The 22,956-nt window shown below is 54.0% G+C and overlaps 1 protein-coding gene across 2 annotated transcripts in view; it reads left to right on the forward strand.

The window, feature by feature from the left end:
- Positions 1-22,956, forward strand: part of IQSEC3 (IQ motif and Sec7 domain ArfGEF 3) — a 104,325-nt gene that overhangs the window by 76,629 nt on the left and 4,740 nt on the right. Inside the window, exons 3-11 of one of the 2 annotated variants that reach the window (XM_057703896.1) lie at positions 7,453-7,575; positions 8,064-8,230; positions 12,289-12,428; positions 13,602-13,727; positions 15,376-15,475; positions 15,596-15,757; positions 18,492-18,584; positions 20,819-20,868; positions 20,951-21,030. In XM_057703896.1, the coding sequence (XP_057559879.1) occupies positions 7,453-7,575; positions 8,064-8,230; positions 12,289-12,428; positions 13,602-13,727; positions 15,376-15,475; positions 15,596-15,757; positions 18,492-18,584; positions 20,819-20,868; positions 20,951-21,025 (1,036 nt within the window). In that variant the 3' untranslated portion in view covers positions 21,026-21,030. The remainder of the gene's footprint in view (positions 1-7,452; positions 7,576-8,063; positions 8,231-12,288; positions 12,429-13,601; positions 13,728-15,375; positions 15,476-15,595; positions 15,758-18,491; positions 18,585-20,818; positions 20,869-20,950; positions 21,031-22,956) is intronic. The other variant, XM_057703895.1, reaches the window with a different exon arrangement.

Genomic DNA, 22,956 nt, shown 5'->3' on the forward strand with positions numbered 1-22,956 from the left:
CTTCGATTGGAAGAATCAACATTGTGAAAATGACTATACTACCGAAAGCAATTTACAGATTCAATGCAATCCGCACCAAATTACCAATGGCATTTTTCACAGAACAAGAACAAGAAATTTTATGATTTGTATGGAAACTCAAAAGACCCCAAATAGCCAAAGCAATCTTGAGAAGGAAAGATGGAGTTGTTGGAATCAGGCTTCCTGACTTCGGGCTATAATACAAGGCTACAGTGATCAAGACATATGGTACTGGCACAAAAACAGAAATATAGATCAATGGAACAGGATAGAAAGCCCAGAGATAAACTACTGTCAACTAATGTATGACAAAGGAGGCAAGGATATACAATGGAGAAAAGGCAGCCTCTTTAATAAGTGGTGCTGGGAAAATTGGTCAGCTACATGTAAAAGAATGAAATCAGAACACTCCCTAACACCACACACAAAAATAAACTGCAAATGGATTAAAAACCTAAATGTAAGGCAAGACACCATAAAACTCCTAGAGGAAAACATAAGAACACTCTTCAATGTAAATAGCAGCAAGATCTTTTTTGATCCACCCCATAGAGTAATGGAAATAAAAACAAAAATAAATAAGTGGGACCTAATGAAGCTTCAAAGCTTCTGCACAGCAAAGGAAACTATAAGCAAGACTAAAAGACAACCCTCAGAATGGGAGAAAATATTTGCAAACAAATCAACAGACAAAGGACTAATCTCCAAAATATATCAACAGTTCATCCAGCTCAATATCAAAAAAACAAACAACCCAGTCAAAAAATGGGCAGAAGACCTACATAGGCATTTCTCCAAAGAAGACATACAGATAGCCAAGAAGCACATGAAAAGTTGCTCAACATCACTAATTATTAGAGAAATGCAAATCAAAACAACAATGAGGTATCATCTCACACCAGTTAGAATGGGCATCATCAGAAAATCGACAAAGAGTAAATGCTGGAGAGGGTGTGGAGAAAAGGGAACTCTTGCACTGTTGGTGGGAATGTAAATTGATACAGCCACTATGGAGAACAGTATGGAGGCTCCTTGCAAAACTAAAAATAGAACTACCATATGACCCAGCAATCCCACTGCTGGGCATATACCCAGAGAATACCATAATTCAAAAAGACACATGCACTCCAATGTTCATTGCAGCACTATTTACAATAGCCAGGACATGGAAGCAACCTAAATGTCCATCAACAGATGAATGGATAAAAAAGATGTGGTACATATATACAATGGAATATTACTCAGCTGAAAAAAGCAATGAAACGGGGACATTTGTAGAGACATGGATGGACCTAGAGACTGTCATACAGAGGGAAGTGAGTCAGAAAGAGAAAAACAAATATCGTATATTAACACATATATGTGGACTATAGAAAAATGGTACAAATCAACTGGTTCACAAGGTAGAAATAGAGATACAGATGTAGAGAACAAACAAATGGACACCAAGTGGGGAAAGCGGGAAGGATTGAGGGGGAATGAATTGGGAGATTGGGATACCAAATTGTACACTCTAAATATATGCAGTTTATTGTTAAAAAAAAAGAAAGAAAGAAAAACAAAGGGGCAAATTTTGTTCCTTTGAACAAAATTAAAACAAAAACACTGAATGGGGAAAAAAAAAAGAGTTGTAGCGTGCGGTGGCATTAGGAGCCTTAGGAATGGGTGAGGCCCCTAGGAAGAGGTTGTAAAGAGGGGGAAGGGACCTAGTGGTCAGCCCTAAGTTGAAAGTCAGGTGGCAGAGGACAGGAAGAGGGCCTGTGATGGAGGAGGGGTGCCTTCAAAGAGAAAAGAGTCAACCTGGGGGAGGGTGATGGGATGGAAACGAGAGGAGTGTTTCAAGAAGTGAGTCTTTAACCACATTGATGCTGCCAAAAGGCTGGTGCGATGAGGACAGATGTTGGCACCATTGGACCTGGCAACATGACAGACAGTGGTGACCTTGACAAGAGTTTTCATGGAATGCTGGAGTAGATGCTTGGCTGGAGCAGGTTGAAAAGTGAATGGGATTGAGCAAGCGGAGATAGCATGAGGAGGGAAAACTTCCAGAAGTTTGGCTCCAAAGAGAAGTAGAGAAAAGAGCTACTGACTACGGAGCAAAGAGGGGTCAGGGCTGGGTTTTAATTCATAAAATAGAAAAGGCAAGACTTCGGGTGCTAATGACAATGATTGAGTAGATACTAAATTGATATGAAAGAACATCTCTAACTTCATGTGTCCAAAACTGAAGTCTCGATCTCTTCTCCAGCACGTATGTCCACCCATCAATGACTCATCTCAAAAACTAGTACCACCAGGCCCCCAGGTGTTCAAGCCCAAGCTCTGAGACTCACCACCAACTCCTTTCCTCACCACCCACATTCCTTCCATCACCTCATCCCACCAGTTCTACCTCTAGGATGTCTCTCAGATTCTGAGCTGGCCTGGTCCGTTCAGTTCTGTTCAATTTTTTCCACCTTAGCCCAAGGCTCGTCCTCTCTAGCTTGAACCTCTGCAGATGCATCCTGACGGCCCCTTGCTTCTCTCTTGCTCCTGCCCTTCCTTTTTCATTGATTCTCCCCCAACGCTGAGAAATCATCTCAAAACAAACTGGATCTATCACTCCTCTGACTGTACCCTTCCATTATTTCCTATTGCATTCAGAATAAACCCCTCACTCTGCCTCCATTGCAGCCTCACTGACCCTTCCTGGACCTTGAAGATTTTTTCCTACCCCAGGGCCTTGGCATATGCTGTCTTCACTGGAAGCTCCCCCACCCCTCCCCTTCTCTTAATCAGATCCTGCTCTTCTTTTAGGTCTCTGCTCAAATGTCACATCCCCAAAGAGGCACAATAAAAAGTACATCTCCTTTTCCCCTCTCAAAACCCTGCTCTTTTCCTGCAGAGAACTTGTCACAATTATAATGAAATAATTGTTTTTGACTCTGCATTTAATGCCTGTTTCTCTCACTGGGACAGGATCTGTGTTTGTGTTGTTTGTCACTTATTCCAGGTCCCTAGCACAGTCCACATTCATAGGAGGCACCCAGTATGGGTAGGGAGGAAGGAAGGGAGAAAGGAAGGAAGGGAGGAGGGAGGGTGAGCAAGTAAGCTACTGGGAGTCAGAGAAAGCCCTTGGAAGCAGAAGATAGGGGGTCAGGGGTTTGGTCCCCTGCTGTGGGCTCTGTGTGCCAGGCCAGCTCAGAAACTGCAGGGTGGCCACACGGCCTCATGTGACTGCTGACAGTGAAGTGGCCTCTCACCCATGACTCTATGATGTGTCCATTTGCCTCTCCTCGGCCCCTCACAGGTCCCACCAGGCATCTAGGTGAGAGAGCGGACCCCAGGGAGAGACACATTAGCACCAGCCCCCATGAGGGGACATGCCAGGCATGTGATGTATGCAATCCCCCTGCAGGGTCAGCTCTCTTGTGAGCTTCGGTTTCCTGATATAATAAAAAATAAAAGGATGACGGCTAATATCCCACAGGACTGAGGAGATGAAGTCACTGCCCACTCAGTGAAGCACTGAGAAAAATACTCAGTAAAGGAGAAGCACAGGGAGCTGCCCATTGGAGTAGGACACTTCAGAGGGGGGATCTCCCTAGCAGAGGGAGCAGCAAGCAATCCCCTTTGCAGTCTCAGTTTTACCTTCTGTAAAATGGGGAGATTATATACCAGAAACGACCACCCAGAAACATGTGATTTTTTTTACCTTAAAGGTGATCAGAGAGGAGAGGGCTGTTGGCTGTGCTGGTGGAAGCAGCAGAAGGATCTGGAGAACTGTCAGTGGTCTGCTCCCAGCAGCATTTTGGGGTGACAAACAAGGAGAAGGATGGGAGGGGAGATTTTAGGTGCAAGTAGATCTGCAGAACAAGGGAAGAATGGGAGAGGGGGAGAGAAGAGGAGAGACAAGGTCAGGTGCAGGCTGGCACACTTAGGGAGGGAAAGGAGAACCATACTGCGGGAGAGGGCGAGGACCATGGGTGGTGATTCCAGGAAGATGAAGCCCTCCCACCCCAGATGAGGATCCACTGAGGCACAGCCTTGGCCCAGCCACTTACCCCAGGAGGCAGAGGCCCCACCAGGAGGGCACAGTGGTTCCCTGGGAGGCGGGGAGAGGCAACCAGTCATGTGAGCTGTATTCCAAAGCCAGCCAGAAACGACGGATGCTGCGGTCCTCTGCTGTCTGCGAGCAGCTGCGGAGCCTCAAGACCCTGGCGGTGGGTCGGCTCTGCTTCTGGGTCCTCCGCAGAGAATGTCACTGTGGGGGGCGGGGGCAAGAGGTCACCTGGCCCAACCCTCAGCTCTACTGAGAGAAAGCAATTTGCGGGCAGTAGTGCCTTTCTGCCTCTCAGGACAGCTTCTGGGGGGTTTGTAGAAAACGTCTAGATCTTTTCTCTAAGATCTGACAACCCCAGACCACCTGCCTGTCAAACACTGATGCCTATGGTGGCAACTGCAGGGAGGAAGGCAGAAAATTGTGTGTGTGTGTGTGTGTGTGTGTGTGTGTGTGTGTGTACTGCAGGGGTCAGGTGGGGGGGCTGCGTCTGTCTCTACCTCTCCCCCCTTGCTCACCACCCCCACCACAAAAGCAGCCCCTGAGAGCCGTGAGGACACACGTGCGCCCATGAGCTCCTGGACCCACATTTTAAAAGCCCTCCCTCCCCTCCACCGTGCACTCAGCTCAGCCACTGGTTTTCAGATTTTAAGAACCATCTGGAGAGTTCGAGGGACGCTGATTTCCAGGCCCCTGCTCTAAATCACCTAGCTAGTTGGAAGATCTGGGTGAGGGCTGGGGCTCTGCATTTTAACCCGCCATCTGGCAGCTTTTCCGTGGGGTCCTCAAAGAGGTGGGCTGTACGTAGCCTCTCCAGCCCTGGCACAGGTGTCCGCCCGTGGAGACCTCCCTGCCCTGCACCAAGAGAGATGTATCCCGCTCCCCGCTCTGTGGGCTGGCGTTTCCACCCGGCTGAGCCTCCTGCCCTGGTCCTTGCCTCTCAGGCTCAGACCTGGAGCTTGTAGCTGCTGCCCTGAGCGGTGAGTGGCGGTCGCTTGAGTGCAGGGCTGGAAAGTAGGCCGCCGGGCATGGCTGGGCACGTCCGCCCACTCCCCGCTGCTGCGCGGCCACCTCCCACCGCCTCCCTCGGTGCCTGTCGTGCGGTCAGGCCCGGTCCAGAGCGTGGGGGACAGTCCATGGACAGAGGTTCTGGGAGGGACACCCACAAGGGACACAGGATGCTAGGACCACGGGGTTCAGAGCCTGGCAGGGGGGCCAGTTTGGGTGGGATAGACAGACAGGGGCAAGTCCTGGACACCAGACAGGTGGGGGAGGGGACCAGGGCCACTCTGGGGTCCTCCGGACAGCCAGCCTCTGTGTCAGGGTTGGCCAGGCCAGGGCCCTTTGCCTCCGCCTGGGCCTTGCAAGAGTCAGTGCGGCCCTAGGACGAGGGGCTGAAACGTGGCTGCCGCCTGCTCCACGCGCAGCCCCACCCAGCCCAGCCTGCCGGGCCTCCTCCCCCTCCTCTGCTCTGCTTTTTTCTGTCTGTCTTTCTCCTCTTGTGCCTGTTTTTCTCTTGTTCTCTGTCTCTGTCTCTCCCTCCCTCTGTGTCTCTCTCACTTCACTCTCTATCCCTGTGTCTCTCGCCGTTTCTGTGTCTCTGTCTCCATCCTCTGGCCTCCCCAGCTCCAGCGTCTGGCCTTCCTGCTCCCTGGCTGCACTGGTTCGCCCCCTCTGACTGGCATCCCTGTTTGGCTCATGTGCTCAGTTCGTCCCTCCCAACTGGGCTGGGCTGGGGGACACGCAGGCCTGGGCCCCATGATACCACCCTCAGAATTCACCTTCCCTTCACCTGGGGATGGCCCATGGAAGAGGTGACAAGAGCTGGCAAGACATCAGGGTGGCCTCTCACCTGCTGGACCTGCTCTCCATCTCAGATGCCAAGATGCAGCCCATTCTCATCCTTGGGCCAAATCCTTGCCTCCACCTCCCAGCCTGGCGCCTGCCCCACTCTCTACCCAAACAGACAAGCCTGAAGGGAGGCCAGGCTTGACCAAGCCAAGCGTGGCTCCCAGCCTGCAGATGGCCATCCGCCCCATCCTGGGGGAACGAGAGCGCCCGGCCCTGCCCTCTCTGGGCAGCCTCGGGCCATCCCTCCTCCTTGTTCCCCCGAGAGGAGTGGGGGAGGCGGGGCCCCTGACCACCAGCTCCCTGCCCACTGCCAAGGGGGCTCCTTGCTTTCTCCTAAAAAATGACAGCAGAGTGAGAGTCAAGCAGGGACCCCCGAGTCTCCCAGCCTGCGGGAACCCCGGAGCTGATTACAGAGAGGGTGGGGGCTGCTCAGGGCAGGGCAGGTGGGCAGTGGCATCCAGGGCTGTGACGCTGGTGGCGTCCACCGAGGGCTGTGGGAGCAGAGGGAGGGCAGTGTGGGGTGGGAATAAGATGACCAGGGCGGAGGAGCACGTGGGTGCAGAAAGGGACTCGTCAGCCCCACTTGGGAGCCTCTGTGGCCCTCAGGGGCGTTGGGCCTGCTGCTTGGCGGGGCCTAGATTCCTGCCCCCATGCTTACAGCCCTGGGGCAGGGCACCCCAAGGAGGGTGAGGCTGGATACGCTGGCAGCTGGGAGGTCCTGGTCCCAGACCCCTGGGAAGGGAGGTGCAGGAGCAGGCCCAGCCAGAGGAGAGAGACTGCCTGGTGGGGGTGCCTGGCATGTGCCCCCCACCCACGCACCAGAGGGGGACAGTCAGAGGCAAACGCTCCAGGGTCAGAGGTGGCATTTTGAAGCTGGAAGGGCCCTTGGGGAGCAGGACTCTGACCCTCTCTTCTCAGAAGAAGAAACTGAGGCTCCAAGAGGTGGGTGAGCCTGTGACCCAAAGTCACAAAAATGCAGTGGTTGGCCCAGGCCAAGAATCTGGCTGCATCTGTCCCCCTGCCCCCTCCACGTTAGGCCGACTTGTCACTTACCTGGGGGCAGGGGGTGAGGGAGCTCTTTGGCCGTGGACGCTCAGACCCGGGAGGGGTGGTGTAAGAGGAGGTTCCCAAATGGGATGGAAACCAGGGAGAAAGAGAGGCCTTGGAGAGGACAGAAGAGAAAACTGTGTGCTCACGGGTCAAACCTCTGACTCTGGACCCTCTGGGCTGAGAGAAAAGGACTTGGGATTCGGAGGCAGGAGGTCTGGGCTGCGGCCCTGGGCCTGGGGGTTTGGTGGTGGGAGGGAGACCCTCGCAGGGCTGTCAGGTGGGGGAGGTGTGAAGAGGGTCCTCCTGGTCTGTGGAAGGAGACCCTGGGGGAGGGGTAAGTCCCTCCAGGTTGGTCTCAGACACTAAGTCCCCATCCCCACCAAGGCAGGGCTTCCAGACAGCATGTGGGCCCCACGCGCCTCCCAGTTCTGGTGGGTGGAGGGATGTTCAGGGCCCACCTGCCTCATGACCTCCTCCCCTCCCGGCCTCAGCTGCGTGGTGGATGAGATGGACTTCTCCGCCATGGAGCTGGACGAGGCCCTGCGCAAGTTCCAGGCGCACATCCGCGTACAGGGCGAGGCCCAGAAGGTGGAGCGGCTCATAGAGGCCTTCAGGTGGGACCCCTTCCCCAGCCCCACGCCCCTCTCACGTGCCTGGGGCTTGGGGGAGGGTGGCGGGTAAGCCAGCAGCTGTGAGCCTAGGGGAAAGGAAAAGGAGTCCGGCGGCTGGGGCAGGGGTGGAGCAAGAGGGGAGGAAAGAAGCCGGACAGACCTTCAGGCTCTCTACGCTGCAGCAGCACCGGGCCCCCAGGTGGCCCGCAGGCACCTCACTGTCCCCGTAAACCGCCACATCTTTACTGAGCATCTGTGTGAGGCTGGTACGGGGCTGGGGGTGGGGGTGGGGTCTGTGGGCGTGTGACACCTGCCCCACCCCCTTGGCGGGGATGGGGACCAAGGTACGGAGCAGACAGCGACCGACGGGGTGGGGGAGAACCTCCTTGGGCTTAAGCCCTCAGAGAACTGGACACCTTCCTGAGTCCCCCGATGGCGGGAGCTCGGGGAGGGTGGGGGCCCTCAACCCCCACACGTGTCCCCCACCACAGCCAGCGCTACTGCATGTGCAACCCCGAGGTGGTGCAGCAGTTCCACAACCCGGACACCATCTTCATCCTGGCCTTCGCCATCATCCTCCTCAACACCGACATGTACAGCCCCAACATTAAGCCCGACCGCAAGATGATGCTGGAGGACTTCATCCGAAACCTGCGAGGTAGGAGGGCTGGTGGGAGGGGTGGGGGGAGGGGCGGGGCCGCTGCTCAGGGTCCTTCCAGGAGTCTCAGCTCTGATGGTGCGTTGTCGCCCCAAAGGCACTGGATGCTGCTCTCTGGGCCCGGGAAGTTGCTAGCACGCCAGCCATCGGGGGAGTGTCCAGGAGCCGCTGCCACTGCCCTACAGCAAGTGGCAAGGGCTCTTGGGCGATGCCTCCTGCCCTCTGTGAAACATCCCCTGTTGGGTGACCTCCAGGCCCCTGGCACCACGGCTGGTGCCTGGGTGATACTGGCCCTTCCTGTTCCATGACTTAGGAGAGAAGAGCCGCTAGCAGGGCCTTGAGATAACTTTATGGCCTCTACCAGCCAAGCCCTCTCCTAATTAGTGTGCTGGATTCAGGTTTCCCAGATGTCATCGCTTCCTCATTTTTAATTTACTTCCAGAGAAAAGGTACACTGGAGGCAAACTTTTTAAGAGTTTGCATGTCTGAATATATCTTTTTCCATCTTCAGTTTTATTGAGAGTTTGGCTGGGAGCAGAATTCCAGGTTGGAAACATTGAACCCAGTATTTGGAAGACGTTGCTCTGGTGTTTTGTAGCTGTCAGTGCTGCTGCCATTACAATTCCTGACCTCTCGCTTATATTTTTTTCACTCTCTGTGAACATTTTTAGGTTCTTCTGTTTGTCCTTTATGTTCTGAATTTTTATCATTGCGTGCCTTGGTATGGTTCTTTTCTCATCCACTATGCGGGGTAATACGTTCTTCCTTTTAGTCTAGAAACACATGCCTCTGATTGTGGGAGCTTTTTTTTTTCCTGATCGAAAGGAAAGATGCTTTATTCAGAAAAGCCAGCTATCTGGGGAGAAGATGGACTTGTGTCCAGAGACCACCTCTGAAGACTCTGCTCAACCATGACAATTTTTAAAGAGAAAAAGGGGAAATAATCTCAGTTAATCATTTAAAGCAGAAGGTTAGATACTTCATCATTTTTCCATTGCATGCAGACCTGCTGACTTCTCCTGATCTTCCTTTGGGATGCTGTCTTGCTCAAGTGGTCTGCCTGCAATTGGATTCTGTTGCCCACGTGGTCTGCCAGTGCCCTCATGGTCCACCTGCAAAGTTACTAAGGGGGACCTAGGGGTAGAGAGTTAGTCATTCTTTAAGTACTTAATTCTTCATTCTTACTTCTTCTAATCTAGGAAAGGAATCAACAGGTTAAGTAAGGCATTTTGTACATTTAGTAAAGCAGAAATCAGGAGCTAGTTTAAACATTGCCTAGTGATCTCCTCTTTATGATGAAGGTCTGAAGAAAACAGATGAACAAACAGAAAAGGGGCAAAGGAGCTGCTTACAGTTTCATCATCTGTGTAAGTCAAATCATTACGCTGTATACCTTAAACTTATACAGTACTGTATATCAATTATATAGCAATAAAACTGAAAGAGAGAAAAAGAAAATCAGTTGGTACTTTCGGCTATATCAGTTGTTGGTTAACTCACAGATAGACCTGATAATTTAATATTCACAAAATATTTAACCTCAAATAGTAATTTCAGATCAAATTGTTTGTACATACTCCTTTGTGTCCCTACTGGTAAAATTTTAAAAATTCTGTAAAGTGTAAAAGTTCTTCCCCAAATGGCAACTGCCTAGACATCTTCGCATAAGCTTATATTATTTTTGAAAATTGTGTACATATACTCAAGTATACAATATCTCTAATTACAATTTATTTTCAGGTGGGAACTCTTCTTAAATATTGTGTCTGATCATTTTCCCTCTCCATTTTCTCTGTACTCTCTCAAACTCTCCCAGTCTGAGCCTCTGATCTTTAGAGCTTTCTATCTGCCATCTTTGTCTCCTCGTTTGACTTTCTTAAAGATGTCCCTCAGCTTTACCTTTCAAATCTTCTACTAAGCTTTTCGTTTCTGATGTCATATTTTTCATTTTCAATAACTCTTTTTTGTTCTCTGTGTTCCTCTTTTACAGCATTTTGTTCCTGTTTTGTAGATGCAACATCTTCTTATTTATCTCTGAAGATATGATGAGATGTTTTTACTTGTTTGTTTGTTTCAGGTTCTCCCTGCTTGCCTCATTTCTTCTAATGTTCCTTTTTCAGTTTTCCTGTACTTTTCTCTTTTGCATTGGAGACTTTCCATACATAGTTGATGAAACTTGGTTGCCCATCCATATTTAAAGTGAGCCACTAAAAGGCTGATTAAAACTCTAAGCATGTGTGGGGTTGCTGACTTGTGGGCTTTCTCATAGCGAGATTTAGTTGAGCTGTTTCACTGGGAGACCTGACTGCAGAATCTTTAGATGTTTTCTCTTGTGCTGGTCAATCCCTCAAAAGAGAAATATCTAATCAGTTGCCCAGAGGGTATGAGTCTGTCTGCCAACATTCTGAGGTCTTTGTGGGAAATAGGGTTGAAGCGGTCTCCTAATACGTAGGCATCAACTCCATCCCCTAGTTTTCACCACAGACTCCCAGCCTTGGCTAGGCATGGGGTTCCCCAGCCCAGAGTTCCTGGTTCATCCCTTCCAGAGGAAGGGAGTCTAAGTCTCCGTTAGAAGACTGGGGTGGAGGAAGGGGCGGGGATGTCTGCCTTTTAAACTGATTTTCAGGGGACTTCACTGGCGGTCCAGTGATTAAGACTTTGCTTTCCAACACAGGGGGTGCAGGTTCAACCCCTGGTCAAGGAGCTAAGATCCCACATGCCCCGCCCCCAAAGAACCAAAAAAACTTAAAACAGAAGCAATATTGTAACAAATTCAATAAAGACTTTAAAAATGGCCCATATCAAAAAAAATTTTTTTTTTAATAAAATAAAATAAACTGATTTCCAAACGACTTTCCTATGTTGAGCCTACCTCCACCTCCACCTCCACCTGCAGGGGCTGCACAAGCTCCAGAGCACTTGGTGCTTCTGGGCCGTCTCACCTCTCTGCCAGCTTCCGGTCCTGCTTTCCCAGATTTGCTAATTCCTATACTCATTCACCCACTTTCAGGTCCCGTGGTGCCACTGCCTCTTCTCCCATCTCTGCCTTTAAAAAAAAATTCCTTTTTCCAGGGCCTTCAGAAGGAGCAGAGGTGTGCAGCCTGCCGTCTTTACCTGGGAGCCCCGTGTGCTCAGTCCCTGCCCTGCTCTTTCTTGCCCCCAGCCTGGCTTCTTCCAGGCCTGCGGGTGCCCAGCTCAGAACCAAGCTCAGATGTGGAAGAAATGGGGTCAATACAGAGAGCCCCTCACAGAAGGTGTAATGTCCTCTCCACACTTAGGAAAACTCCTTGGGAGCACTTGCCCAAGATGTTGGGGTTTTTTTTTTTTTTTTATCTTTTTCTAATTTTTCCCTCTTAAAAAAAAAAAGGAGTGTATGATCATTAAAGAGAGATTTAGGAAAAGTAGAAAAAAGACATTTTTTTTTTTATTGCCTCCGTTTCTACCTCCTGGGGAAAGTTGTTTTCATGTTGGTATGTTTCCTGCTGGTACTTTTTGTTACCAGGGTCTGATCATTACTGTGAAGTAGGAGCTGGGTGGCAGGTCTCCTTACGGCACCGCCATGGGGGCTGCCCTGCCCTCCTTCACTTAAAGTCTCACCCCTCCTGTGCTCCCAGCGAGGGGAGAATCTTGTCACCAATCAACAACTAAAGGCTGAGCTCCACTCTCCCTACTGGAGGGGAGGGGAGGGCCTGAAAGAGAAGAGACTGAACACAGCGATGCTCTCTATGCTCTCTGGCTGGGTCGGGGTGGGGGTTGAAACATGAGGCTGTGTTCAGAGATGGGGAAGGGGGCCCAGGAGGTGGGAGCAGAGGCTCTGGCTAAGGAGGAGCAGGAGGGGGGCTGGGGCGTGTGCTGGGCCCTAGGAGGGTAGTTCTGGCTCCTGGTGAAGGAGTTTGTCCCTAAGTTAGCGGGTATGAGGAGCTAGCCGTTGACGGCTTCGGAACAGGGACAGCACAAAATCAGGGCCACCCTTCGGGAGCCACAGTCAGGTAGGGGGCGTCCCCTCTTTGGCTGCAGGCCCCTGACACCCTCTGCCCCTTCCCACTCCCCGTCCGCAGGTGTGGATGACGGCGCCGACATCCCCAGGGAGCTGGTGGTCGGCATCTACGAGAGGATTCAGCAGAAGGAGCTCAAGTCCAACGAGGACCACGTCACGTATGTCACCAAGGTGGAGAAGTCCATCGTGGGCATGAAGACAGTAAGTGCCTGCCACGGAGCTGCACTCACCCCAGGGGGTGGGGGAGAAGGGGCGAGGGGTTTCTTCCCCTCCCTCGGTGCTGCAGAGCCCCGGTCCCCATCGCCTTCCCTTTCTTTCTTCCTGGCATCTCCTCCTCACCTTTCAGAAACTCATTCCCCTTATTCGCTCACTTGTAGTTACTGTATTGAGGGCCTCCGTGTGCCGGGCCGGGCACCCTCTTTCTTCCACCTGCCCAATTGCCTCATTGTCCCCTGCAACCAGCTCCTGCAGCAGGAGAGACTGAAGTGAGATGTTGGGAGAGACTGCCCAGTGCTCTAGGGTTGAAGCAGCTGGATGGCCAGATGGGGAGGCTTGGGGTGGCACGGATCCTGGACATCCTAGACGGGCCTACTGAACAGAAGGCAGGAAATAGGCTAAAGCAGCCTCTAGCAGTGAGGTCTCAAAGCACTGGGTGCCCTGAGTTGTGGCTCGTATCGCAGTGTTCAGTGTGTTCCAAGTTTGCAATGATTTTTAAGGGAGAATCCTCTATAGACATCAGCAGAGGCTGTGTATACTGTAGACATAAAGGTCTGGCCTCCACCTCCCTAACACTAACCTCCCCAAATTCCTAGCTCAGGGAGCAGCTTGGGGACCTCATCTGAGGTTCTGCGCTGGACCCCTTTGCCCAGTAGCGTGGGGCCCGCCTTTTCTGGCCAGAGCCTTGGGAGTCGTGCTGAAGTCATAGCCTCCGTCAGGTGTGCAGACACCCCCGAGGAGGCTGTTTCACACACTGGAGCAGATTCCTGGTATCCCTGGGACCGCTCCCTCTTGCACACTGGTGTTTGGGTGTGCAGCAGAGAGAGGCACAACCCGGGCTGTGGGGGAGCCCTCCAGAAGGCCTCAGAGGAAGCGGGTGCACAGCAGCCAGGTTGGAACAATCCGAAGGCTCTTTTCAACTTCCCTTCGCCGCCTTTTGCCTGCTCACTGCCTCCAGCACCATGAACCCCTCTGGCCCCACCCTGCCCCCTGAGGAGCTTGAGGAAGGGGAGAGAGCAGGGCGGGGGTGGGGGGAGGAAAGAGGGAGGTCCCGGGCCAGCCCCGGCCTGCATCTGCTCCTCTGGGACGTGGGTGCTGGGGGCAGGAGGGCTGCGACCTCAGCCACCCCTCCCGCTGAGCGCGGCACCCCCGGCCCAGGTGCTGTCGGAGCCCCATCGCCGCCTGGTCTGCTGCAGCCGGCTCTTCGAGGTGACAGACGTGAACAAGCTGCAGAAGCAGGCCGCACACCAGAGGGAGGTGTTCCTCTTCAACGACCTGCTGGTGGTGAGCGGGGACCCCCAGAGGGGCGGGGGCTCAGAGGCCCCTCCAGGGTGCAGCACGCCTAGTGGCTGATTTCCCACAACGCGGGGTGTGAAGTTTCCCTCATTATGGGAAACCTGGGGCTGGAGGGTACAGGCCTGCACGTCCGTCCCACAGCCTGGGAGGTGCAGGAGGCCTGAGGGGGGCCCACGCTGCCCCCGGGCCCGGGGGGACGCCGGCATGCACGTGTGTGCGTGTGTGTGTGCGTGTGTGTGCACACGTGCACATCTGTGGGCTGCTCGGCCTTTGCTCTCTGAACACAGGTATTCATACAACAAATATTTAATGAGTGTCAACTATGTCCCGGGTGTTGTTCTAACTGCTGGGAAGCAGGGGTGAACAGGATCTGGTTTCTGTCTTTTCCTCAAACCCCACACCCTCCCCATCCACACGTCATACTGGTACTACCTCTAAAATTGCCCCGAATCTAACGATCCCTGCCTGAGGTCCACCTGCACAAGCAGCGGAGTCACCCCGCCCACGGACCCACCTCCCTCCACGTCTCTCCTCTGCCGCCTGCCGCCTACCCCGCCAGCTGCCTCCCCAGGCCAGCTCCAGGGTCTGTCCATCTCAGGCCTTAGTTCTGCTGCTTCCTCGGCTGCCTGGAAAGCTCCCCAGACCTTGCACGACCCCTTCCCTCTCCTCATTCAGTGCAGAGGCCCTCCCCCCTCTTCCTGCCCGCACACTGTCCAGTCCTTACCCTGCTTTGACTTCAAAACACATACCAGTTTCTGCAGTTACCCTGTGTATCCGGTTCTTCACTTTGCTTCTTGGCTTATTATGGGTTAATGGAGTGATCCATTGATTGATTTATAGACCCTGAGGGTCCTCCTCCACCAGCACCAGCACCCTGAGGGCAGGGCTCCCCCATCCTCTTCTATGTCCCAGAGCCCAGCTCGGAAGGTGCCGAAGAAACATTTGTACACTGAGCAACTGCCACCTGAGCTTGTGCTTCAGGAGGAAAAGGAGGTAGAAAATAATGAAGAAGACAAACAAGAGAAAATCAACCTGGGGGAAGGTGCTATGAAAACAACAAAGCAGGGTGATAGATGAGAGCAGAGTAGCTGGTGTTGAGGTGGATTTTTTCCCCTTAATTTGTTTTGTTTGTTAGAAAGGATGGTCAGGGAAGGAATCTCTAAGGAGGCAGCATTTAAGATCTAGGTCATGAGAGTAACCCAACCACACAAGAAGGTGCAGGGAGAGTTGTGGAAGGACATAGCTGGTGCAAAGGCCCTGCGGTGGGACTGAGCCTGCCCTGTTCCAGCTCGGCCTGAACACAAAGCCAGAGTAGAGCAGGGACCAGATCAGGTGGGGCTTACAAACCAGGCCAGGAAGTGTGGACTGGCCTCTAAGTGCTGTGGGCGTGGCCACTGGAGGGTTTTGTGCAGTAAAGGTTGTGTTTTGATATTGTGTGTGTGTACATATGTACGTGTGTGCAGATGTGTGTGTGTGAATGTATCCTAAGTGCGGAAGTCGGCATGTGTGCATGTCTCTTTCTGTGTGTTTACTTGTGTTCACACGAGCCTCTGGGTGTTCACTCATCCAAGTGTGTAAGGCACGTTTACACACGTGCACACCTGTCAGTGCACGGCTGTCCCCCTCTCTTGGACAGATTCTCAAACTCTGCCCCAAGAAGAAGAGCTCTTCCACGTACACCTTCTGCAAGTGCGTGGGCCTCCTGGGCATGCAGTTCCACCTGTTTGAGAATGAGTGTAAGTCTCTGTCGCCTGTGGATGTGGCAGAGTGGGGAGGGCACCGGGGAGGAGGAAGGGCAGTCTCCCCAGAGGCTGCGGCTGCTAATGGCCCATGGGGGCCTGGGGTCTGCTTTCCAGATTACTCCCATGGCATCACACTGGTGACCCCACTCTCGGGCTCTGAGAAGAAGCAAGTGCTGCATTTCTGCGCCCTGGGCTTGGACGAGATGCAGAAGTTTGTGGAGGACCTGAAGGAGTCCATCTCGGAGGTGACGGAGCTGGAGCAGATCCGGATAGAGTGTAAGGATGTGTTGACCCCAGACCCTCCGGGCGGCTGGGCCCCGGTCCACAGGATCAGGGGCTCTCGTAGACAGACACTCCCTGTCCCCCTGCAGAGTGAGTGTGGGTGAGCAAGCCCCCTCCTGCCTTCCAGAGCCCTCCTCACCCCCAGCCCCATTGCACCATCATGGCTGATGGATGCTTCACAGTTAAGGCAAGGTACACGAGGACACATGCACGCGTGTGTGCATGTAGCAAGGCCGTGGAGTGGCATGTTTGCTCCTCAGACAGGGAACTCTGCTGGGTTTGACCAGGACCAGCAAGTGAGTCAACCCTAAAGGTGGGCTTGCAAACCAAGGAGATCCAGGCCTGGAGCCCTTCTTCCCACCAAACCTCCCTGGACAGCCTCCTTCCTCCCCTGATCCCATCCAGCTTCACACATCATACCTGGTTGTTTCACTTCTTTCATCTCTTTTAACCTGGAATAGTCCCCCCACTTAATTTTTTCACAATGTTGTCTTCTTGAAGAGTCCAGGCTGGCTTTCTGACTGTCCCCTGTCTTAGAGTTGTCTTTCGGTCCTCCGAGGAGTGCCTTGGTTCCCAACTGCTCCCGTTCAGGCACTGTAGACAGTCTCTGCACCTCTTCATCTGTCCGGGTGGTTTACCGGTCTCCTCTTGGTTCAAGAAAAGAGCAGTGACCCCCTGCGGTCTCCACCTGCTGGTGAACTTTCCTGGTGAAGCATTGTAGGGGCTTCAGAGAGCCTTTAAAGGAAAATTAAATAAGCATGGATTCAGAAACTAAAACAGAAATTAAAAATAGACTCCAGGTCTGCCTTACATGGCCACTTAGTTGAAAAGTATTTCTAAACTGGTGTAAATCCCTTAGGCAGGAGGAAAGGCCAGGGCGGCGCTATTTCTCAGCATCCTTGGAGCACCTACTGTGTGCCAGGCAGTGTGTTTAGGGGTTCACGGGGAGGCTGCAAGGCGGGTGTTGGTCCCCACTTCACAGACGCGACTCAGAGCCGTCAAGGGATGCGTCTAAGGTGCACATTAGAAGCGGAGGACCTGGCAGTCGCCTTGAAGTCCGATTCTAAGGTTCATATACTTTCCACTCTGAAAATGAGAGGATAGGTCTGTTTATAATTGCCTAAGAAAACAATGGAATCGGGTTAAAACAAAAACTCACCAGACCAGACCGTGTAACTAACTCAGTAAGGCTGGGTACAGGGAAGATATAAATTCCCTCTCTGCTCTGCATTGGCGACGTGAGTTCAGGGGTGTAACAGACAGACTCTTTTCAACGCCACTTCGGCTGTTGATCTCGAACATTCTCAAGGACACACCCTCTCATCATCAGAATGTCCCAGATGGGTCCACACAGCCATGGGCAGGCACCAGCGTGGCTGCAAGAGGCCCCTTCTCCCCACCAGCCTGGGAGCAGCTCATCCGATCCCTCCAAATAGAAAGCAGTAGATATGGCCAGGATCTGTGTGCTGAGGGCAGGGGAGCGGGGACCAGGCTCACGTCTGCTCCTGTTCTTCAGACGCAGAGAAAGGGAAGAAAGCTGAAGGAAGAGGAAGGGCTGCTCAGGGAGGCAGGGAAAAAAGGAAGTAGAAAACAGGAAAAAATAGCCACAGCTCTCGTTTATTGAGCACTTACTACATGCCAAATGCTGGGCTGAATGCCAAGTCTATTATATGGTTGAATTCTTGCAACATCTTTCCAGGAGGTGAGTAGTATTATCTTCATTTTGCAAATAAGGAAACTGAGTCTAACAGCACTTAAGGAAGTTGTCCAAATCCACGCAGTCAGTGACAGAACAAAACTGCCACCCAGGTTCCTTGGACTCCTTGCTTGTAATCACAATGCTAATTTCTCCAAAGCCAAGACGGCCCCTCTGGGGAGAGAGGAGCAACTCTCGGTTCAGTAAAAATATTGAGTATTGATTGATGGTGTGATTCAGGCAAACGGCACAAATGGTTCTAGTTTGGGGTTTGCAGGCCAGTCCCCAGATTACAGACGACTAGAGAGGCAGAAAATGGGACCCAAGAGAGTAGCTTTAATACAAGGAACTTGACTGATGTCTCCTGGAAAAGAGGAACTGAGGAGAGATTTAATAATGCTATCAAATCTCCAAGGAGGGTAACTGGCCGTTCTCCAGCAGCACCAAGAAAAGACAGGAAGGAACAGGTTTACAGTCTAGAGAGAGGAATTAAAGCAGAGTAGCCAGACAGACCTCCGCCGGGGCCTCGGTGTCTGGGGCCTCCTCCTCAGGGTACTCGGCCAACTGTCTGGACAGCACCAGTGGTGCTGAGGCCACTACACCAAGTGAGCCTTTGATGTCATAGGAGCTGATGTTTACTGAGCTCTTGCCACAGCCGGGCCTTGCTCTAAGTGCCTTAATGTCTTTCCTCCTGTGATCCTCTTAATGATGCTCCGAAGTGGACACTATGGGCTCCTTAAGGAGGCACAGAGAGGTTAAGTAACTGCCTGAAGCCACACAGCCAGGCAGCATCAAAGCCAGGATGCAGACCCAGGCTGTTGCCTCTGTCTTATCAACCTCTTCCACCTCCTCTCTGGCTGCCAGAGCAGAGGCTGCCATCCCTGGCATCGAACCTGCCACGGAGTGGGTGCCGTGCGTTCGGGAGCCCCTCTTCCTCCTCCTCCTCCTGCCCCTCTCTCCTCATTTCTCCTCTCCCCTCTGTGCGCTGGAGGTCAGGGTTTCTGTCTGTTCACAAGCCTCTCCGTTTCCCAGGGGAGCTGGAGAAGCAGCAGGGAGCGAAGACACTCTCCTTCAAGGCCGGGGGAGCCCAGGTGGACCCACAGTCCAAGCAGGGATCACCCACAGGTGAGTTCCAGACCTGGCGGCCACTCAGCATCCCTGGCCTTGGAGTTGGGGGATTCGGGTGAGGGAGAGGCTCATTTCCATGGCCTCATCTGCTGGGCCCTCAGCAGTGGGACTGAGGGGGAAAGCGAGAGAGAAAGGCGTCCACTTACAAAGGTCATGGTTCCCCCTGGAGGCGTCAGGCCTAGTGTCCCAACATCCTGCCCCAGCGCTCGCTTCTTCCCTCCGCACCTGCGCTCTCTGCTGACGGCTGGTCCACCAGGGGCAGGGTGGAGGGCAGGGGTTAGGGGTGTGGGAAAGGGAAACCACGTGAGAAGAAATGCCCCATCGTGGCTGGGAGCAAGGTAAGAAGGAAGGTGGCCAGAAGGATCTGGAAATCTTGATCTGCACCATCAAGACCTTTCCCTAAGTAGCCACCAGGACTCTCTAATCCCAGGCCTGAGTCAGCCCCCAAAACCCAGATGAACCTCAAACTCAATTTCTCAAGTGGTTTTTTTCTTTTTTTAGTATTTATTTATTTGGCTGCACTGGGTCTTAGTTGCAGCATGTGGGATCTAGTTCCCTGACTCGGGATCGAACCCAGGCCCCCTGCGTTGGGAGCACAGAGTCCTAGCTGCTGGACCACCAGGGACGTCCCTGAAATGGTTTCTTCAAATTGAATTTTTGATTCCAGACGAGTCAAGCCAGCTTCAGATTTTGTATCACCTTTGACCATGTTCTCTAGAACCGCTTCCTCCCTGCCCCCACTGCCCCCTCCTGCTTTCCTACCTCCAGCCCCTCCCCTCATCCCCACCTGCAGGGAGATGGGAGGAGTTGCCTCTGCCACTGCTGCACCTGCCCCAAATAAAAAAGAATTAAAAGCAGAGGTGGCATGAGAATTAAATCCCATCTCAACAAAGCCCAGCAAACCACCCGGAACTGTTGTCTAATTAATTCTTTCAGTCATTTATTCTTACATTTAGTGAACACTTGTTGAGCGCCTGTGTGGGCCTCGTGCTAAGCCCTAGAAAGCCAGGTTCCCAGCAAGACGTCAGCGTGAGCTGAGACACTCCAGTAGGCTCCATGCTGGTCCCAAACCCCTGGTTACGGCCGTGGTGCTGAGATGCTGTGTCCGCATCGCAGGGCTGGTCACGTCAGCGGGGAGAAGACATTCGTTTTCCAAGTGAGACTCGGGGCTCTTTGAGCTCATGGAGACCCTCACTGTGGCATCTCTGTGTACGGGTCTGACCTGCCACCATGCATTCGTCATTCCCCACCCTCCCTGGTTTCTAGCCGACCCTTCATTTCTATAAGGTCACAGTACACACGTGTTTTCACAGCTGTGTAAACGCTGCAGTCAAACCTTAGCTGTGATTGATTTCTGGACACCGCGCCCCACTCTCTGCAGCACAGCCTGCCTCTTTGGGAAGCTGCAGCCCCTGGCCAGGCCCCGATGCCTGTCTCCGGGGCCTTTTCCAGCCGTTCCCTCCCCAGTGAGGGCCCCTCGGTTCCACAAGGTGGCACAGCTTCCTCTTGTGCTATAGAAAGCAGAGGGATGTGCACAGCAGGGAACGGGCACCCTCCCCGGGGACGTGAGAAATCACAGGGGCCCTGGCAGAGGGCTCTGGGATGCTTGCTGGGATTGGGGGTGACTGAGCTGGAAAAAGTCATCAAGCTGTACCCAGGGGTCTGCAGGGTCCCTGGTGCTGTGCCAGGCCCGTCAGGAAGCCCTCACAGCAGTCAGAGCCATGATCAGCTCCTTGCACCCGGCCCTGCCCTGCAGCTCCCGCAGCTCATTGAACCCTCCCCACTCAGCTGAGTAGCAGGAGCAGGAAAGGAATGTGGCCCTTCCCTCTCAGAGCCTGTGCCACAAACACAGGGGAGCCCCCTTGTTGCTCTCTGGGACCCAAGAACCAAGGCTCCCTTACAACCAACCTGCACAGTCCGTATGGGGCACTCTGACTGTGGGTAAAGGAGACTTGATAATGCCCAGCAAGGAAAAATGTCAGAGACCTTCTAGTCTGTGAGGGTCCAGAGAGGTGTAGCATCTTGTGCAAGGTCACACAGCTACTAAGTGGCAGAGCTGGGCTCAGATGTCCAGTCCACTGCCCCCTGGAGTGGTGGGGCCCCGGGAGCCTCCTGCCTGCCCCATGGAATTGCAGGGCCGCTTGGTTGGGGGGTGCAGGGTGGGGGAGGCAGGGCTTTGTGGGGGCACAGGGCCGGGTGGAGAATGAGCCCTGTGCTCTTTGCATTCAAAGCCAAAAGGGAGGCGGCGCCGGGGGAGAAGGCAGCGGAGAGCACGGTGGAGGTGAGTGGAGGCCTGGTTGCCCAGGTGAGTGAGTCGGTGCCCCTTGCCCTCTTCTCACTGTCTCTGTTGTTTCTCTTCTCAGGTTTTAATCAATGCCTCCCCAGCCCGACTCACCATTTTACCAATTTCAAGAGATACAATTAAAAGTTACTGCTAGCATGGGTAATGCCACTCTTCCAGCGCCTAATTAAGCCGCAGTGCCCCCTCTCGTTACCCAGCCTGCCCGCCCACCCCACTGAGCCCCTCAGGCCGAGCTCCCAGGCTAATGTGCGCAGAGCCCCCGACACCCCCGCGGCATCCCCCCCGCCGCCCCCCAGATCCACCAGCCCGCACACAGACTCCCGTATCAGAGAGCCTACTGCTCCCTTCTCCAGGTCCTGCCAGCCTCTGTAGGAGGGAGCCTGGCCGCGCCGGGCATCGCCCCTTAGGTCTGGTGCCCCGGACGCCTCTGGGGAAAGTGGCGGCAGCTGGGAGGGTTCTACTGCTGCCCAGAACAGCTGGTCCTTCTAGAAAGCTGGACATGGGGTAGGAGGTGCAGGAGGAAGTGAGGGGAGGGGGGGCTAGTGTTGTCTTAGGGCTTCTCCTGGGGGGGCTGCATCTGAAGACTGTCCACTTTGGAGGGAGGGGACTGGAGAAGTAGCAGCAGCAGCTGGTCCCTGCCAGGCCCCGGAGTGCCACCTGGGAGGGGACATACAGTTGCCCTGCAAGCCTGCTCGGCCTCAGCCCTCCCCACTGGCTCCCCCAGGACCCCAGTGAGCCCCTCATTTCTTTTTGCCCGGCCTCCAGGGACCCTCGCTGCTCATACAGACCCTCCCTCCAAGCTGGAGGAGCTCCCACTTAGGGCTCTGAGGGAGGAGCCCTGCCCCCAGCCTGACTAAGCTCTGGGAAGCCCCAAGACACCCCAGGACCCCCCAGCTTCTCCTCTCCCTCGCCACGGCCCCCCAACCCCCACACACCTGTGTCTGGAGGAGGCACCTTCACACGGAGGAGCTTCCTGCCCCAGCAGCTGACAAGCCCCCAGGGTGGGTACTCCATCCCCTGCCCCTCCTCTGCCCATCTTCCTGCAGCTGCCCGTCCTCCAGCCTTGCAGATAAACACACCAAGTTACCAGCCCTTCGGTTTGTTCCACCAGCTCTGCCAGGGCCGGGCCTCAGCCCCCCTGCCCAAGGAGGACCGTGATCTGGGGGCCATTTTCCCCTCCTCCCTGGCCCAGAGGGCCACGTGGCTACCTGCAAGGCTGCCCCCCCGGCTGGTCCCAGGGCCCTGCCAGCCTCTGCTGCCCTGCACATAGGCAACCTCGCCGCCCGGCCTCTCAGCTGGACCCCGAGCTCCCGCGTCCTCCGCCCCCTCTGTCATTGCCTGGCCGCCCCCCTGGCAGGCGCTTCTCCAGCTTGTCTGAGCTGTCAGGCCTGCTACTCATGTTCCATCCTCTCTCTGTGTCTCTCTCTGTGTCTCTGTTCTTTCTCTCATCATCAGGGAAGTGAGAAGGGGGTCAGAATGAGGGAATGTTTTGCTGTCACTTCCTGCTTTTCACTTACTGACCATTAAAGATAAGAGTGGTCCAGGCTTGGGTGGGGTGGAGGGAGGGGCAGACAGTGAGGGGGCCGAGAAAGGGGGAGGTGAAGAGCAGGTGCAGGGCGAGGCCAGAGCTGCGGCCACACGGGGGCTTAGTGGGTCTGGGCTGGGGCAGGCAGGTGTTTGCCTGGGTAGGAGCGGCTGTAAGGTCTGGGAGCGGAGAGCAGCAGGCCTGGCCCCGCTACCTCGGGCCACTTTCTCTCAGGGAATAACTCAGAATACAAGCAGGTGGGGAGAGGAGCCAGTGCCCCCAGCAGCGAACAGAAGCCTTCTGTCTGAATGAGGACCACAGAGGGCTCCCCGAGAGGGAGGTGGATGCAGCCCTGCTCTCAGCCCACCCTGGGTCTTGGTAGGGCACTAAGGGGCTCGGGGGCTCCTTGGATTGATTGGAAGGGAAGCACAGGCCTAGAAAATGCTGCCGAGGTTGGAGGGTGATAATGAAAAGTAAAGCCTGCAGCCTGCAGAGCTTGGCGATGGGGCCCCGTGGAAACCAAAGGACAGACAAGGAACGGG

The sequence above is a fragment of the Hippopotamus amphibius genome, chromosome 12 (genome assembly GCF_030028045.1).
Source record: "Hippopotamus amphibius kiboko isolate mHipAmp2 chromosome 12, mHipAmp2.hap2, whole genome shotgun sequence".
Lineage (NCBI taxonomy): Eukaryota > Metazoa > Chordata > Mammalia > Artiodactyla > Hippopotamidae > Hippopotamus > Hippopotamus amphibius.